Genomic DNA, 18,645 nt, shown 5'->3' with positions numbered 1-18,645 from the left:
CCAATTTCTTTGGAAGGGTGGGTTTGAATCTCACCATTGCCAATGATTCTAGTAGTTTGTCATTCAGTGGCTTTGTTATCTCCTTCAAGTGATGAAGTTTTTTTTCCCATTTACACATGAAAGTTGCCCTGGTGTGAAAATTGACTGAAACATTGTCCAACGTGATGATCTAAAGAGCACTTACGTGAAACAATGGTAGTGTCTCTATATCTGAGTCAAGGGGCTGGTGTTGAGGTCCCATCTACTGCAGAGGTGTACAATAACATCTCCGAACAGACTGATTAGAAAATGTTTATGCGGTTTACCACCGGACATGAATTAAGCAAGCCAACAACTTAAGAAACTCTCAGAATGCTTACCGTTTACTTCATCAATGGTTTAGATTGTAACTGTAACAAGAATAATACCAACAGGTTAAATTAGTACTTGCCACATTCGTTTGCAAGAAATTTATTTATAAAATGAATTATCTTAACTGTACTGAAAAAGTTATATATCATTAAAAATATAAACATGATCCAGTAACTGTTATTGGTGTGATTGTAAATATGACATTTGCTATTTGCCATTTTCTAATATGCATTTTAAAGTATTAAGTTCCAACACTTTGATAAAAACTTGCTATGTTATAGATATTGAAAGACAAGAAACCTACATGCTGTGGTTGAGACTCAAAAGTGAGATCTGTTTGAGTGTGCCGTCAGAGATGCCAAAATGCACATCATAATTTAGAATGTCCAGTTTGTCTAAAGTTATCTGGATGCCCCCTTCCTGAAAAAAACAGATGAAACTGATCTTTTAAGTCTGGTGTACTAAAGCAAACAATTTACTGACACATTTATGGAAATAATAGTGCACAAATAGCATTTAACTCTTGGACTCCTGTTTTATTCTCATTCATTCTTTAAGATGCGAGTATTGCAGTTGTGGCCAACACTTACTGCCTATCCAATTGCCCTTAAGAAGGTGCTTGTGAGCCACCTCTTTGAACTGTTGCAGTCAATGTGTGATGTACGTACATCAAAAGCATAGCTAGGAAGGGAAATCCAGAATTTTGACATAAAGACAATAAGGAACATTTATTTCGTTCCATTCTAGGAAGATGTATGACTTACAGGAGATCCTACAGGTCATGGTATTGCAATACATTTGTTGTGTTTGACCTGATAGCATTTGGAGTTCATGAGCTCAGAAGGAGATTTGGTAAATTGCTGAAGTACACATTTTAGATTATATACAGTGCTGCCCTTTGCATGAGTGGTGGAGGAGGTAAATATATCCTTATTCTTGTTCATTCATGGAATGTGGACATTGGATGGGCCAGCATTTATTGCCTATCCCTGGAATTGTCCTTGCACTGAGAAACTTGTCCAATGCTTTCAGAGTGTAATTCAGAGTCAAGTACATTGCAGTGAGTCTGGAATATTGTGGTAGGCCAGACCAGGTAAGGATGCTACCTCACAGCACCAGGGTCCCGGTTCAATTCCAGCCTTGGCTGACTGTCTGTGGAGTTTGTGCATTCTCCCTGTGTCTCTGCGTAGATTTCCTCCAGGTGCTCTGGTTTCCTCCCACAGTCCAAAGATGTCAGGGCAGGTGAATTGGCCATGTGAAAATTGCCCAGAGGGAAATGAATATGGGTGGGTTATTCTTCAGAGGGCTGGTGTGGACTTGTTGGGCTGAAGGGCCTGTTTCCACACTGTAGGGAATTTAATCCGTGCTTCTCTGATATTCCTTAAAATTATATTTTTCAGTTGTTTATTGTAAATACATGAACTTGCATGTAGCACTAATTGTTGCCAGTGTCTTGCATTTGATATGTTTTATGTGGCTACTGTATATAATGTGCATCCAGATACTAACTGGAATATGTTTATTGAAGCCTATAGTATGATCAAGTTCTTGAAATAAGTGGTATGTGCTGAAGGCATGATGAGTATGTAATTGACAGTACAGTGAATTGCTAAACACTAATTAATTCTGCACTCATTCCACTTATAGAGCATTTCATTATTATCAAGATTCAAGTGTGATCATTTCTTTCCCGTCATGATGTATGTAATCCACAAATCAGATTTTTTTTCTGTATACAGTTATCTAATGACATTTTCCTTGCAATCAAAACTAATAATTTACAGGTAGAATTATTTGCAACTGTTAATAATGTGATTAATGATCTTTTAATGAATGCAGAATCCACTCAAATTGAAAGAATCATGCAAGCTTTGTTGAGACTTTACATTTTTATCAGTATTTTGAGAAAACAATTTATACAAAACAATCACTCTTTTACAACTGATTCTGATTTATTCCTTCAATGATGTGCTGAGAATGAGTTTTTCTTTTGCATTATACACTAATCACCAAAATTCTGGCTATAATCTAGAATTCGTAAAATTGTGTTTTTTTTTAAGATTTATAATATTGTTGGAAAATACTTGTTTTTAAGTTTTTTTTATTGGAACCCTTCTTGTATAATAAAAAAAACTGAACAATTTAGCCAATTGGCTGCTATGCAGAATATACATACCAGAACCTGTATTAAAAGCTTAACACAAACAATAGAGCTTGAAATGGGGAGGTGATGGCCGAATTGCATTATCATTGGAGTGTTAATCCAGAGATCCAGAATATGTTTTGGAGTTCAAATCCTGATATGGGAGAAAGTGAAATTTGAATTCACTAAAAAAAGGTGTAGTGATGACTATGGATCCATCATCGATTGTTGTAAAAAAACATTTGTTTCACTAATGACTTTTAGGAAAATACGCCGCCATCCTTATCTAGTCTGGCCTACATGTGACTCCAGACCCACAGCAATGTGGTTCCACAAAAGGAATTTGTGGAAAATCTATGAGATGGCTTTTTGGAGGAGCTTGTGGTGGAGCCCACTAGGGAGCAGATAATACTGGATTTAATGTTTTGCAATGAGGCAGACTTGGTAAGGCAGCTTAAGGTGAAGGAACCCTTAGGAGGCAGTGTACATAATATGATTGAACTTACTCTGTAATTTGTGCGGGAGAAGATAGAATCCAAGGTAATGCTATTATAGCTGAATAAAGGCAACTACACAGGCATGAGCGATGAGCTGGGTAGAATTGACTGGGAGAGGAGTCTAGCAGGAAAGAACAGCAAAGGCAGGAGTTTCTGAGAGTAATTCAGGAGACACAACAGAGGTTCATCCGAAGGAAAAAGCAGCATAATACAAGGAGGATGAGACAATCATGGCTGACTGGGGAAGTCAAGGATAGCATAAAAGCAAAAGAGAAAGCAGATAATGTGTGAAGGGCAGTGGATAACCGAAGGATTGGGAAGCTTACAAAGACCAAGAGAGGGCAACAAAAACAGATATAAGGAGGGAGAAGATTAAATATGATGGTAAGCCAGCCAGTAATATAAAGGAAGACTGTCAGAGTTTCTTCAGATATACAAAGGGCAAAAGAGAGGCAAAAGTGGACAATAGACCACTGGAAAAATGATGCTGGAGAGGTAGTAGTGGGGAACAAGGAAATGGCTGAGGAATGGAATAATTACTTCGTATCAGTCTCCACGGTGGAATATCTATGAGATGGCTTTTTGGAGGAGCTTGTAGTGGAGCCCACTAGGGAGCAGACAATACTGGATTTAATGTTGTGCAATGAGGCAGACTTGATAAGGCAGCTTAAGGTGAAGGAACCCTTAGCAGGCAGTGAACATAATATGATATCAGTCTCCAAGTAATATTCCAAAAATTCAAGAGAGTGATAGGACAGAGCTGAGTATGGCGTCCAGTACCAAGGAGAAGATGTTCGAAAAACTGAATAGCTGAAAGTGGATAAATCACCCGGACCAGATGGACAGCACGCTAGTATTCTAAGGGAGATAGCTGAAGAGATAATAGAGGCATTAGTGGTGATCTTTCAGGAATTGCTAGAGGCAGGGAGGGTCCCAGAAGACTGGAAAATTGGAATTGTGACACCCCTGTTTAAAAAGGGAGTAAGGCAAAAGATGGAAAATTACAATCCGATTAGCCTAACCTCTGACAATGGTAAAATCCTGGAACCCATTATAAAGGATGAGATTTCTGAAGACTTTGAAGTAACTGGTAAAATAAGGCAAATTCAGCCTGGTTTCATTAAGGGGAGATCATGCTTGACAAACCTGCTAAAATCCTTTGAGGAAGTAATGTGCAGGTTAGACCAAGGCGAGCCAATGCATGTCATCCACCTGGACTTCAAGAAGGTCTTTGACAAGGTGCTACACAGGAGGCTACTGAGTAAGGTAAGGGCTCATGGTGTCAGAGGCAAAGTGCTAGCAAGGATAGAAGCTTGGCTATATGGCAGAAGGCAGAGAGTGAGGATAAAAGGGTCCTTCTCAGGATGGCAGCCAGTGACAAGTGGTGTTCGACAAGGCTCAGTGTTAGGACCACAACTTTTCATTTTGTACATCAACAATATAGGTGAAGGAACTGAAGGCATTCCAGCTATGTTTGCAGACTATAGAAAGATAGGTAGAGGGATAGGTAGCATTGGGGAGGTGGTGAGGCTGCAAAAGGATTTGGACAGGTTAGGAAGTGGACAAAGAAGTGACAGATGGAGTACAAGGTGAGAAAGTGTGAGGTCATGCACTTTGGTCGAAAGAATAGAGGCATGGACAATTTTCTAAGTGGGGAGAAAATTCAGAAATCTGAAGTGCAAAGAGACTTAGGAATTCTAGTCCAGGATTCTCTCAAGGTAAACTTGCAAATTGAGTCAGTAGTTAGGAAGGCAAATGTAATGATGGCAGTTATTTTGAGAGGACTTGAATATAAAAGCAGGGATGTACTTCTGAGATTTTATAAGGCGCTGGTCAAGTCACATTTAGAGTACTGTGCACAGTTTTGGGCCCCATATCTCAGGAAGGATGTACTGACCCTGGAGCATGTTCAGAAGAGGTTCACAAGAATGGTCCCAGGAATGAAAAGCTTAATGTATGAGGAACATTTGAGGATTCAGGGTCTATACTCAGTGGAGTTTAGAAGGATGATGGGGGGGTTGAATTGAATTTTCTAGAATACCGAATGGCCTGGACAGAGTGGATAATGGGATAATGTTTCCATAGCTAGCAGAGACCAGGACTTGAGGGCACAACCTTAGAGAAAAGAGGAGACATTTTCAAACAGAGATAAGGAAATACTTCTTCCGTCAGAGAATGGTGAATCTGTGGAATTCATTGCCACAGAAGGCTGTGGAGGTTAGGTCATTGGTATATTTAAGACTGAGATAGATAGATTCTTAATTGTCAAAGGGATCAAGGGTTATGGGGAGAAAGCAGGAGAAGAGATTTGAGAAACTTATTAGCCATGATTGAATGACGAACACACTCAGCAGGCTGAATGGTCTAATAGCTGCTCCTATATCATATGGTCTTATGGTCTGCCCTTAAGCAAGTAGGGATGGGCAGTGAATGCAGATCTAGTCAGTGATGCCCTCATTTCATGAATAAATTTTAAAAATTATGGACAGATAAAGAAGAGTCTGTCTATCAATTCTCTCCTATTCAAGCATGATGCAACTGAACAATGTGATTAAATCCAACTTCGGTATTTACCTTCCTAACCTATAAGAGTATTTTGATTACCTAAGGGCCTCAGTTGGCCTCTGAGGGAGAAGTCCATCCTCCAGCCTAAAAGTGCAGACTTAAATGGAAGGGGATGGGAAGACAACCCTATGCCTTGCCAGTTCATGCACCACCCATGCCTCCTTCACCTCTAATCCTGGAATGGGGTCAGCAAATTCCATACAATATCTCAGTAAGTACCTTATGAATCCCAGGATATCTAAGAAAAACATTATTTCTAAATGTGTGTCAACCCTTATTGTATTTAGATTTACACCATCATATTCTGTTTGCCTAACACTCCAATCACTCTGGGCATCAATATTAGATATTATTACTTTGAAATTTACTGATGACTTTGTGGAATTTATGAAATAATGGCAATAAGAATTTATTTGTATCCATAATAGCTAATGTGTCTGCCAACAGTGTCGTGGAAAATTAAGCTTTACACTTAATATATAAAAATCATTCTTGTATGGAAGAACCACAGTTCAGAGGATGATGACTGATTTACTTTTGTTGATTTAATTCTCAGGTGTATGACAGAGTTCCCTGTTACAGAGATTGCAGTAAATATAGCTGGATGGCCGAACCATGGTCTGATTGCAGAATTAATAAAGAGTCAATGCGTAAATGTGGAAAAGGTGTTCAAACTCGAAAAGTGAGGTAAATCGAAAAAAAGGGATTGCACATACATTGGAATATCTAAGATCTTTCTTGTTTCTAGTCTCTTCTAGCTCATCTTTTGACATTATACTGTAGAAATTTCATTTTTCAATCGGGGAGAACACCATTTTATTGAAGAACTAAAGAATTCTTCGTATTTTTACAATGTTCTAATGAGGTATAATCCTTTACTGAGTGAGTTTTAATAACAAGAAGTTTGATGCTTTTATACCCAGCAGCATTAACCCGTTTTGACCAAAATATTTTCTCAGGTTTCTGAACTGTTCTGATGACATACATTACTCTAATTCTTCTTAGAAGCACACACAATGGGGGCATCCTTTTTCAGGAATATTAAGTAGATACATTTTGTTTACTATTATCTTCTCATGCCCAAAAGCTGTCTTCTAACCTTTCAAAAATGTGATACATTTATAAGAGGTGACTATTTTAAAGTATTTTATGGATGTCCTCTGATCATTCGCAATTGTTATTCCAAATGGTATTTTCCTTTGGACATTTTTAATTGGGTTTCGTTGTCCACGTTCCAGGAAATAATTCTGTGCACGTCAATCCTCACACAGTTGGTCTTGCAAGGCAAACCAACGTCAGATGTCTGCACCTTTCAAAGGAGTCTTGGGACCTGCAGCAATGCACAACAGCATCTTACCATTTCAGTCTTTAGTTATGTACTAATGGAAATGATGCCTGCATGATGTCTCTCCACCCTATGCCATTCTCCCTTAATGCCTCTTTTGAACTGATTAGCCAAACATTCTGGTCTTCAGTTTCAATAATTCCCTTGCACTGTTGTAAATTGAGTCAATTATTGTTTCCATGTACCCTTTCTCTCTTTCTCTGAAGTTAATCAAATAAACATTTCAAGTAGATAGCAAGCACAATTTTAAGGTATCTTATCGGTGCTTATTCAGGACAAACTCTTTTTCATAAGGATCATTGAACAGAACATATTTGGATTTGGTATTGCCTTATTTGATCAAATCATGGTAATTGGTACTGTCATGTAGGGTAAAAAGGCTTGAAATGTTTTTTATGTTATCATGTTGTAGAATAGACAGCGGATTAATAGAATGCTCTTTTATTTGCTGGTGGGGGGAGAGATAAAGTATCTGAGTAACTAAGACACCTGAGTCAAAGGTAGACTGTTTTATACAAAGGGATAACAGACGAGATGTGCTCTGATGCACCTGACACTGAGAAGTTTTGTGCTTATGTCATTATGATGATCCCCTGTGAGCAATGAGGGCTACCTTCTTAGCAGTGCCAATCTCCAAAGCTTTTTGGAGGGCACAATGCACTTAACTCTGAATGAGGCTTTTGTCACTTACTGGCAATTTTGCTGAGAATATGTAGTCCTTTCTCATTTTCAAAGTCAAAGATACAAAAGTCAAATTCTCTGACAGTTATTTGCATTTAAAAGGTGATAGATGGTATAAGATTGCAATATCAAAATAGTAAAAATGACTCTTCCAGGAAAAAACAGTATATTCCATTTCATATATCATGCTGGTTGGATAGCTTGACGACTTACCCCAATAATAAAAACAAGTTTTGTCTCCCTAGGTGTGTGAATAACACAGTTGCTGGGCCTCAAGAGAGTGTGGATGATGCATTGTGTGATTATGATGAGATGCCCATTGGAGCTCGGGAATGTGCTCTCCACTGTCCAAATAACTGTGTAATGTCTGATTGGGGCGACTGGAGTACTTGTCCAAAAGTTGGTATTTTGTTTCAAATACATTTGATAAATTTACCAAATGGAATGTTGCAGAAATGACAATTATTGATATACTTAGAAGCTGTAAACAAAATTAAAATAGTAACTATTTTGTGCAAAAAGCATCTCAACTAACCACATGTTTAGTTGAGATAGAAGCTGCACAATAAATTATAAATAATGTATGTATATGCCCTGTATATCTTCCTGTTTTGAACTAGTCAGGCTGCTTGCACCTAATTAAGCTATCACCTGAAGGTGTGCAACTTAGACAGCAATCAAATACAAAGCAAAATAATGGAATTTCAGTCAGTCTTACTGATTGTTTTACTACATAGACTCAGAACCAGCATTCCTTCTCAATATTTTTGGCACTTTACTGAAGGATGTTGTTATTGTTTTTGCATGTTAGGAATTGAAATTGTGAGTATTTCCACCTTGAAAGACAATTAACAAAAACTACAACATTTGAGATGCACTTTGAGTGTATTGATTCCTTGGCTTCATAAATTTAATTTTTCCCTTCTTACAGGCAATCAAGATGTGTAATAAATGTCATTAATACTCACATCTGATGAATGAATTTTTAATAAGTGCCAGATCATTGATGATTAAGGATCTCTTCAGTGACAGCTAGAGATAATGACACATGGTTTCTTTTTCTGTCACTCTTACAATATTTAAGATGAATATTAAAATCAAAATTGTTATGTCCAATATTGTTGTATCATAATGGTACTGACTTCTACTTTTAAGATTTAACTTTGCAATTGTTTGGAAAACTGAGATGAAAAGCAGAAATCTGCTGTGTGAATGAACGAGAAACAGGAATAAATGAGGAGTAACATAAGACAAAAAAAACTAAATTAAATTAACAACAGTTATAAAAGGAAATAGTAAGTTTTCCAAGACCCATGAAACCAATAGAAAATTTTAAACCTAAACAAAATATCAAGCCTTTTATGTTGTTAGAAAGTGCGGTGGCAGAGTGGTTAGCACTGCTGCCTCCCAGCGCCAGAGACCTGGGTTCAATTCCTGCCTCAGGCAACTGTCTGTGTGAAGTTTGCACATTCTCCCTGTGTTTGTGTGGGTTTCCTCCCAAAAATGTGCAGGTTAGGTGAATTGACCATGCTAAATTACCTGTAATTTTAAGTGAAGGGCTAAACGTAGGGGAATGGGTCTGGGTGGGTTGCTCTTCGAAGGGTCGGTGTGGACTAGTTGGCCGAAGGGCCTGTTTCCACGCTGTAAGTAATCTAGTCCTAATTTATTCACAAACTGACATTTCAGTTCCTTTCCAAACAGACGAGAAATGTAATTAGTAACTACAAGCTGGTGCACATTTTAAATGGTTTCTAAGGCTAGTCTGTGCTTAAACATCTTATTATGATAAGTTCTGTTTCCCTCTGCAATTTCGTAATTGTAGCTGGGAGTGACTAAATGCCAATATGTTAATATATTGTGAGTAGCTGAGTGTTTAAATACTGTTTAGTTCTGTTACCTAATTAATTATTGTCTGTTATTTGTACCTACTCAGAGAGTAACAGAGTGCTTTAGGTAACCGGCGATTGCTGCACTCATTTACTGAGTCCCATCTGCTTTAATGTGCTAACCTTAAGAGGAGCAGTCACTTTCACTTTCGTGTTTTAGCAGATGTAGTTGAAAATCAGATATACAAGCAGACTGCAGCACTGTGTAATAGGCTAGCTATTGACAAAGAACTATCATTTGGAATTTTACTTTTCTGTTCTTATTATAATGTAGTGTACTGAGGTCAAGGGTAAAAATAGCTTGGGTATGTTTAACAACTTTCATAAGAATGTGCCATTCATTCAATAAATAATAGATCATTTAAGATAAACTGTCTTTTTTGATTATTTAGAGTAACACGTAAAATGAAAACTGACCTAACCCTAGTAATCTACAGGCGATGTTATTTTCTTTTGATATCCAACTGCAATAAGCAACAATGGCACAAATTTCATCCGAATAGCCAAATCAAGATGTCAATGAGATTTCAGCAATTCATTGCTGGAAAATGTATTATAAAGTATTTACAACACAGAGACAGCCATTCAGCCCAAAAAGTGCTCCTTGTCATCTCTCTTCCATCCTTTTTTATCTAACCTCAAAAGCATATCTGTCTAATCCATTCTCACTCATAAATTTACCCAGCCTGCCCTTGAATTAATGTATGGTGTTCACCTCAACTTTAACCACGTGTAGTGTGTTCCATGTTCAAATCATTCTCTGAGTAAGACATTTGTTTGAATTTGTCGCGAGATCCTTTTGTGACCACATTAATGTCCCTTACATTTGCTTTTGCTTGCCTATAGAAACAGCTTCTTTATGTATACATTCTCAAACAGTTTTGTAAACTTAAGGATCTCTAGATACAAATCAACAGCACAATTTTCAAGTGTGTCTCCAAACCACTCACCATCCTGATGTAGAACTATATTGCCACTCCTTCAGGATTACTGGGTCAAAGTTCTGGAACACCTGCCATAACATCATTGTGCCTGTGCAAACCGACTGCACCTGTTCAAGAAAGAAGCTCGCCAGAACCTTCTCAATGGTAACTAGGGATGGACAATAAATACTGGATGAGCAAGCATACCCCATATCTCATGACTGAAAATATGACAGAAGCTTCGTCCAGAGGGTCACTGAAGATGTTACCTAGTCTGGTGACAAAGCGTCTGAAAATGAAGCTTCCAGCTCAGTGAACAAACCTACATCTCTCGGCCTAATTAATTTCTATACCAATTGAACTCGTTTAAAATATCTCCCTCTATAAGTTAAAACTGGTGACTTTTTTTAAGACTTTATTAACCTCTATTGCCACATTTGCTACTTGTGTAAGTGTACACCTGCCCCACTCTGTTCACCTTTCCCATTTAGATACTAACTCTTCACAAATTTTGTGGCCTCATTAATCTTCCTAGCAAAATCTACAACTTCATATGTATTTATTTTAAAGTTGCCAATTAAAAGCCCATTCTGAAAGTTTATGTAAATGTCCCTCTAATTTGTCGCAATCTAAATAAATCTGAAAATCTCCCCATCATAAATCTCCAATAAATCTCCAAATCATAAATAAATCTGCTGTATTACCCTTTCTATCCTTTAAGTGACTACTTTAAAGAATTCAACAACGCTGGCCACCTTTGCTTTTAGGTCGTTGCTGTTCCTTCCAATCATATTTGCAATTTCTAGGTGTTTTGTATTACATTGTTAAATAAGAAATCTATTATCTTTTCAGCAACAAATATACTCATGTTCTATTTCCTATCTCATTTCATAGAAATAATGACTTTTTAAACAATGTTATTATGCTCAGATACAATGGACAGGGGTTGCACTCTCTCTAATTTGATGAGATAATCAATTATCTCACTCCTATTTTATTTTGTTATTGTGTTCTTCTCATATTTGTCTTCCAGTAAATATCAAGGTAAAGTTATTATTTTACCTTCTTGTTGGCATTATCTGCGAGCTTATCTTATGTATAATTTTGTGGTCCTATCCCTGTCCTGAATTTTCTATTAGTTTCATGGGGCTTGGAAAGCCTACTATTTCCTTTTATGTCTGTTGTTAATTTAATTTAGTTCTTCTTTTTTGTCTTTTGTTATTTCTCATTTATTCCTGTTTCTTGTTCTTTCCTTTGTTACGTTTGTTTTTTGGAGTATTACTTTTGTTCTTGTTTCATATGTTTTACGAGCTGTTTTGTTTTTACATTTTAGTGGGATATATTTCTCCTGGGAAGCTTATTGATTGGCATTTTAAATGTTTCTCATGGTTGTTCTATTTCTTTATTTGTCAACAATGTTTTCCTGTTTATTTTCTGTGCGGCCATTCTCATTCTCTTGAAAGTTTTTCTTCCCAATATTTGTTTCACTTACGCTTTTTTTAATCTTCAATTTAAATGTGGTATTTTGGTCATTTGATAATGTTGATATGGCATGACTTAAACAGTGTATTCCAGTGATGAAACTGGAGTTAGAAATGGAATAGGACAAAAATATAGGGATATGGATGGTCAAAGATAGTAAGGAAGAGGTCTGCGATGGGATCATTATAAATTTTATTCATGTAAATACAGAGACCGTGGAAGTTGATAAGACTAAGGAAGTGGTTCAGGTGAGATTTGGTTCAGAGAATTTACATTCAGGGAGATGTTTAATGTGAATATTAGGGGCATTTTGAAGTCACGAAAAAAATGTTGTTAGGTTTCTTGAAGAGCATTGAAGTGAATGACGTTCCCAGGGCCAGATGTCATCTATTGCAGGTTATTAAGAGAGGCAAGGGTAGTAAAGAAGGCATATGGCATACTTGTCTTTATTGGTCAGGGAATTGAGTACAAGAGTCAGGAAGACATTATAAAAACAGCTTTATAAAAGTTTTAGGACACACATAGAGTATTGCATTAAATTCTGGTTATCACATTACAGGAAGGATGCGGAGGCTTTGGAGAGGATGCAAAAGAGGTTTACCAGGACTCTGCCTGGATTAGAGTGTATGAGTTATCAGGAGAGGATGGACAAACTAGATTTGTTTTCTCTGAAGCAGCCTTGACTATGATCTTTGTATCCTCTCCAGCCAGTAGAGAGGTCCCTGAGGACTGGCAAGTAGCTAACATTGTTTCACTGTTCAAGAAAATAAATAAAGATAATGTAGGGCATTGTAGATCAGTGAGTCTCACATTGTTGTTTGGGAAGCTATTAGAGAGAATCTTAGGAATTTGCACATTTGGAAAAGCCAAAATATGGACAATCAGCATAGTTTTGTGTGGGCAAATCATGCCTTGTTATCTTGATTTTTTTTGAGCAGGTGACGAGGGTGATCAATGAGAGTGCAGCAGTGGATATTCTTTAAATGGAATTTAGTAAGGCTTTCAACATAGTCCCTCAGGGCAGGCTCATCCAAAAGAGTAAGATGGATAGGATCCTCAGTGAATTGGCCATTTGGATTCAGAATTGGTTTGCCCATAGAATACAATGGTGGAAGGCTATATTTCTAGCTGGAGGTCCATGAATAGTGGTTTTCTGCAGGGATCCATGCTAGACCTCTATTGTTGGTGATTTGGAATGACTTGGATGAAAAAATAGGTAGATGGTTTAGTAAGTTTGCAGACAACACAAAGATCAGAGTAGGTGTGGATAGCATAGAGGGTTGTCAAAGAAACAGCAGAATGTAGATTAATTGCAGATATGGGCAGAGAAATGGCAGCTGGAGCTTATTTTGGTTAAGTGTGAGGTGTTGCACACTGGGAAATCAAATGTTAAGGGAAAGTATACAGTTAATGCCAGGACCCTGATCAGCATTGATGTACAGAGAGATTTTGTGGTCCTCATCTATAACTCCCTGAAAGTGTCCAAGCAAGTAGATAGGGTAGTAAAGAAGGCATATGGCATGCTTGTCTTTATTGGTCAGGGAATTGAGTACAAGAGTCAGGAAGACATTATAAAAACAGCTTTATAAAAGTTTTAGGACACACATAGAGTATTGCATTAAATTTTGGTTATCACATTACAGGAAGGATGCGGGGGCTTTGGAGAGGATGCAAAAGAGGTTTACCAGGACTCTGCCTGGATTAGAGTGTATGACTTATCAGGAGAGGATGGACAAACTAGATTTGTTTTCTCTGAAGCAGCAGAGGCTGAGGAGAGACCGATAGAATTTTATAAAATTATGAGAGGCATAGGTAAGTTGACAGAATCATTTTTCCCAGAATTGAAATGTCCAATACTAGGGAGCATCGATTTAAAGTAAGAGGGGAAAAGTTCAAAGGAGGTGTGAGGGGTATGTTTGTTTTACACAGAGAATGGTAGGTGCCTGGAACATGCTGTTAAAAAGTGCGGTGCTGGAAAAGCACAGTTGGTCGGGCAGCATCCAAGAAGCAGGAGAATCGGTGTTTTGATCATAAGCTCTTCATCTTCCTGACTCTATGTTGACTCTCCTGCTCTTCGGATGCTGCCTGACAGGCTGTGCTTTTCCAACTCCACACTTTTTGACTCTGAACTCCAGCATCTGCAGTCCTCACTTTCGCCTAGAACATACTGCTGAGAGTAGTGGTGAAGATAGGTATGTTAGGTGTATTTAAGGTGCTTACAGATAAGCACATAAATAAGCAAGTCATGGAGGGATGTGGACCACAAGCAGTCAGAAGGAATGGGTTTCATTTGTTGTCATGTTCATCGTGGGCCAAAGGGCCAGTTCCTGTACTCTACTGTTCTATGTCCTATCTTCAAAGGAGAACAGGAGGGCAGTGAATTCAAAAGTTAAATTACTGACAATGTCGAGATATTTGTGCAGAACCTTTGATTCACATTAATTTTTTGCTCGTGAGGCTGATAGGCAGAAATCTGGATCAGTGTGCTGGTAAGAGCACAGCAGTTCAGGCAGCATCCAACAAGCAGAGAAATCGACGTTTCGGGCAAAGGCCCTTCATCAGGAATAAAGGCAGAGAGACTCTGCCTTTATTCCTGATGAAGGGCTTTTGCCTGAAACATCGATTTCGCTGCTCGTTGGATGCTGCCTGAACTGCTGTGCTCTTACCAGCACCACTGATCCAGAATCTGGTTTCCAGCATCTGCAGTTATTGTTTTTACCTTGATAGGCAGAAATATCCAAACAGAAGCTGAGAGAGGGTACTTACAGGGGGAAAGATGCCAGCAAAGGAAATCCCAAGTTGTGATTTCATGGACATGTCATCATAATGATTATTTAAGTAATAGTATCATCTTTGATAATGGAGAAGCAAACCAGTTTTCAGGCATATTAACAATACTAATTCAATCACTCACAGTACGTATGAATGGCATTCTGCAGATGAAGGAGAAAAAGGATGAAGCTGGAGGGGGGAGAGATGACGAATGGGGCTGGGGGTGGTGAGAAATTGCATGGTGCTGGCAGGAGTACAGGTGGAGGGAGAGAGAGACCCAATCACCCCCTTTCCACCCAAGCCCAATCCTCCCCTTGCTTAGCTCGATCACTCCACCCGACAAGATCCTCTCGATTCCTGGGCAGTAAGAAGCTGAAAGTTAACCAGGAATTGGCAGAAATGTTAAAATCAGTTTAACAATGATGTTATTGAATGGTGGAGTGAGGGTGAAAGACTGAATGGTCTACTCCTGCTTCTGATTTAGGATCAAGTGAATCTCTGAAGGAGTATTGGGTGGATATGGGGAATACTTAAAAGGGAAATCAGAAGAGCAAAAAAGTGGATATAAGATAACATTGACAATAAGGTTAAAGAGAATCCAAAAAGATTTAACAAGTGCATTAAGGGCAAAAGAGCAACTAGGGAGAGACCAGGGCCCTTTAAAGATCAATGAGGCTGTCTACGTGTGGAACCACAGGAGATGGGTGAATGGATATTAAATGGATATTTCATGTCAGTATTTACTGTGGAGAAACACTTGGAAGGTAACGTACTTGGGAATATAAAAACTGATGTCTTGAAAACAGCCTGTATTACAGAAAAAGAGATGCTGGAGGTCTTAAAAGGCATAAAGGTAGATAAAACCCGGCCTGATCAAGTGTATTCTGGGGGAAGCTAAGGAAGAAATTGTGGGGGCCTTAACAGCGATATTTGTATAATCTACAGTCATGCATGAGGTGCCAATAGAATGGACGGTGGCTAATGTTGAGCCCTTATTTCAGAAAGATTGCAAGGAAACACCAGAAAACTATAGGCCAGTTAGTCTGACGTAATGTGGTAGGAATGTTGTTTGGGGGGGCGTGGTTTCTAAGAGACAGGATTTGGAAGCATTTGGAGAGACAAGAACTGATTAGGGATAGCCAGCATGGCTTTGTGCCTGGGAGATCTGTCTAGCAAATTTGATTGAATGTTTTGACAATGTGGCTAAGAAGATTGATGAGGGTAGAGTGATCGATGTTGTTTACATGGATTTCAGCAAGGCATTTGACAAGGTTCCACATGGTAAACTGGTGAGTAAGGATAGATCACATGGGATATAACATAACTAGTTGGGCAGTAGGAGACAGAAGGTGAAAGTAGAGGTTTGTATTTTGGACTGGAGGCCTGTGACCAATGGTGTTCAGCAGGGATCGGTGCTAGGTCCACTATTGCTTGTCATTTATATAAACGATTTAGATGACAATTTAGGAGGCATGGTTAGTAAGTTTGCAGGTGACATCAAAACTGGTGGTATAGTGGATAGTGAAAAAGGCTATCTAAGAGTACATTGAGATCTTGAACAGCTGGGCCAATGGGATGAGGAGTGGTAGATAGAGGTTAATTTAGATAAATATGACATATTGCTTTTTGGTAAGACAATCAGGGTAGGACTCACACAGTTAATGGTGGGGCTTTGGGGAATGTTGTCAAACAGAGACATCTTGGGGTTCAGGTACATAGTTCCCTGAAAGTGGCATCACAGGTAGACAGGGTGGCGAAGAAGCCATTTGGTACGCTTGCCTTCATTGTCAGAGAATTGAGTATTGTACTTGGGATGTTATGTTGTGCCTGTATAAGGCCACTTTTGGAGTAATGCATATAGTTCTAGTCGCCCTGCTTTTGGAAGGATATTATTAAAACTGGAAAAGGTGCAGAAAAGGTTTACAAAATTGCTGCTGGGACTGGAGCACTCAAGTTATAGGGAGATGCTGAGACTTTTACCCTGGAGTGTAGGAAGTTGAAAGGTGACCTTATAGAACATTATTAAATCATATGGGGCATAAGATAAATAGCAAAGGTCTTTTCCCTTGGATCGGGAAATTGGAGGGTTTGGTTTAAGGTGAGAGGACAACTTTTTCACCTAGGTGGTGGTGCATAGATGGAATGAACTGCCAGAGGAAGTGATAGACACAGGTACAGTTACAACATTTAAAAGACGCTTAAACAGGTAGATGAATAGGAAAGGTTTGGAGGGATATGGGCCAAATGCAGGCAAATGGGACTAGCTTAGTTTGGGAAATTTAGTCGACATTGATGAGCTGGACCAAAGGGTCTGTTTCCATGCAGTATGACGCTATGATTCCATGATTCATATATTTATATGTTTGTTCACTTGAGTTAACACTGATTTAACATAGAGTTTTATTATTTTGCATTAAAATATTTGAAAAATGCAAAATTAATAGAAATTAAAACTAAATGCTATTTATCTAAAGCAACATCTTTAAGCTCATTCTATTTTCTGCATAGCTTACCCAAAACGTTTAGCAAATATGTTCCTCTATCTCTGAGGTAGAGTGGCAGATTTTTGCACTACATTTTGTTCTGAACCTGCTCAATAATTTGTTTGTAGATGTTTTAAAAATGACAGCAAGGCCCAGGTTTTGCTCAACCTGTAAGACCAAGTATCAGACAGCAGCTCCACTTTGTGTCAGAAGAACAGAAGACAGAGCATGTGGTTCAAACCATTTCCTTAGAGCATTACAAGTACAACTGGGTGTGGTGCTCCGACAATCCGTTAGAAAAGGAGAGACTAAAAACCACTTCCTGATGTGAAGGTTTTGATCATATTAGTCACTGTAGTACAAATTAAAATTTAACAAATGCTATTTCATTGTTGAAATTATGGGATTAAGACTCGAATGCAAGCATATCTGTGCAAGGTAGCATTGTATTTTGCTAATACGAAATGCAAACAAATTCCAGCACCTTCTGTATTTTGACTTTAAATTTAGTTTTCTGCAAACATTGCTATTCATATTTGTGCATTTGAATGTCTATCTCTAGGAGTGTAACATCTTGAACGTTCGTGTTCGAACCCGGTATCCTCTACGTCTACCAGCAGATGGGAAAACCTGCCCCAAAGTCTCTGAGGTGGAGCCCTGCACTCTCAACAAAAACTGCTTTCACTATCATTACAACATAACAGGTAGTGGGCAATTCAGAAATGGCATAAAGTGAAAGCCTCTGAAAAAATGCTTCATTTTTAAGTTTTTTTTGTGAGTTTCCAAATAAAAGCAACAGCTGGAGAATTAAAGAGTTAGCTCCATTGTTACAATTCCAGACCTAACCTTCAAATTATGTCATGATTTCAAAAGAGACCAGTAAATTCTATTTTTCAGAGGGAAGATTTAATAGTAACATTCAGTGTCCCAGACTAATACTGAGGATTTGGGTTCAAAACCCACCATGGCAATGAAATTCAACAAAATAATCTAGAATTTTTAAAAAATGCCAATCTAATGTTGATTATCATAAAAACCTGTCTAGTTCAGTAATTTCCTTTAGGGAAGGGAATCTGTTGGGCATACTAGGCCTGGTCTGCAGGTGACTGCAGACCCTCAGCAATGTGGTTGACTCTTAACTGCTTTCTAGACAGTTCAGAATGGACAATAAATGCTGCCCTATCCAGCAATACCCAGATCCCATGGAAAAATGAATAAACAAAATAAACAATCCAGTCTTCCGTGTTCTCTGTTCAGAGTGCATTCTCCTCTATGTTGGTAAGACTAGCCACATACTGGGTTACTTCTTTGTGGAACACCTCTGTTCTGTGAAATAATGGTCCTAATCTTACAATTTCAATGCATCATCTTGTTCCCACGTTAAGATTTCTGTCCTAGGCTTGCTACAGTGTTTTGGTGCTGCCTAATGTAAGCTGGAGGAACAGAATCTCTCCTTTTCCCACTGGTGCACTTTCCAGCCTTTGGGGTTCAACATTGCGTTCAGAGCATGAACACTG

At 38.4% G+C, this 18,645-nt stretch overlaps 1 protein-coding gene across 1 annotated transcript in view; it reads left to right on the top strand.

The window, feature by feature from the left end:
* Window positions 1-18,645, top strand: part of thsd7ba (thrombospondin, type I, domain containing 7Ba) — a 578,787-nt gene that overhangs the window by 389,301 nt on the left and 170,841 nt on the right. Inside the window, exons 15-17 of the mRNA XM_060827743.1 lie at window positions 6,113-6,243; window positions 7,828-7,981; window positions 17,691-17,832. Of these exons, the coding sequence (XP_060683726.1) occupies window positions 6,113-6,243; window positions 7,828-7,981; window positions 17,691-17,832 (427 nt within the window). The remainder of the gene's footprint in view (window positions 1-6,112; window positions 6,244-7,827; window positions 7,982-17,690; window positions 17,833-18,645) is intronic.

The sequence above is a fragment of the Hemiscyllium ocellatum genome, chromosome 7 (genome assembly GCF_020745735.1).
Source record: "Hemiscyllium ocellatum isolate sHemOce1 chromosome 7, sHemOce1.pat.X.cur, whole genome shotgun sequence".
NCBI classification, from domain to species: domain Eukaryota; kingdom Metazoa; phylum Chordata; class Chondrichthyes; order Orectolobiformes; family Hemiscylliidae; genus Hemiscyllium; species Hemiscyllium ocellatum.
The sequence above is the reverse complement of the archived record's forward strand: the minus strand, read 5'-3'. Positions and strand labels throughout refer to the sequence as shown.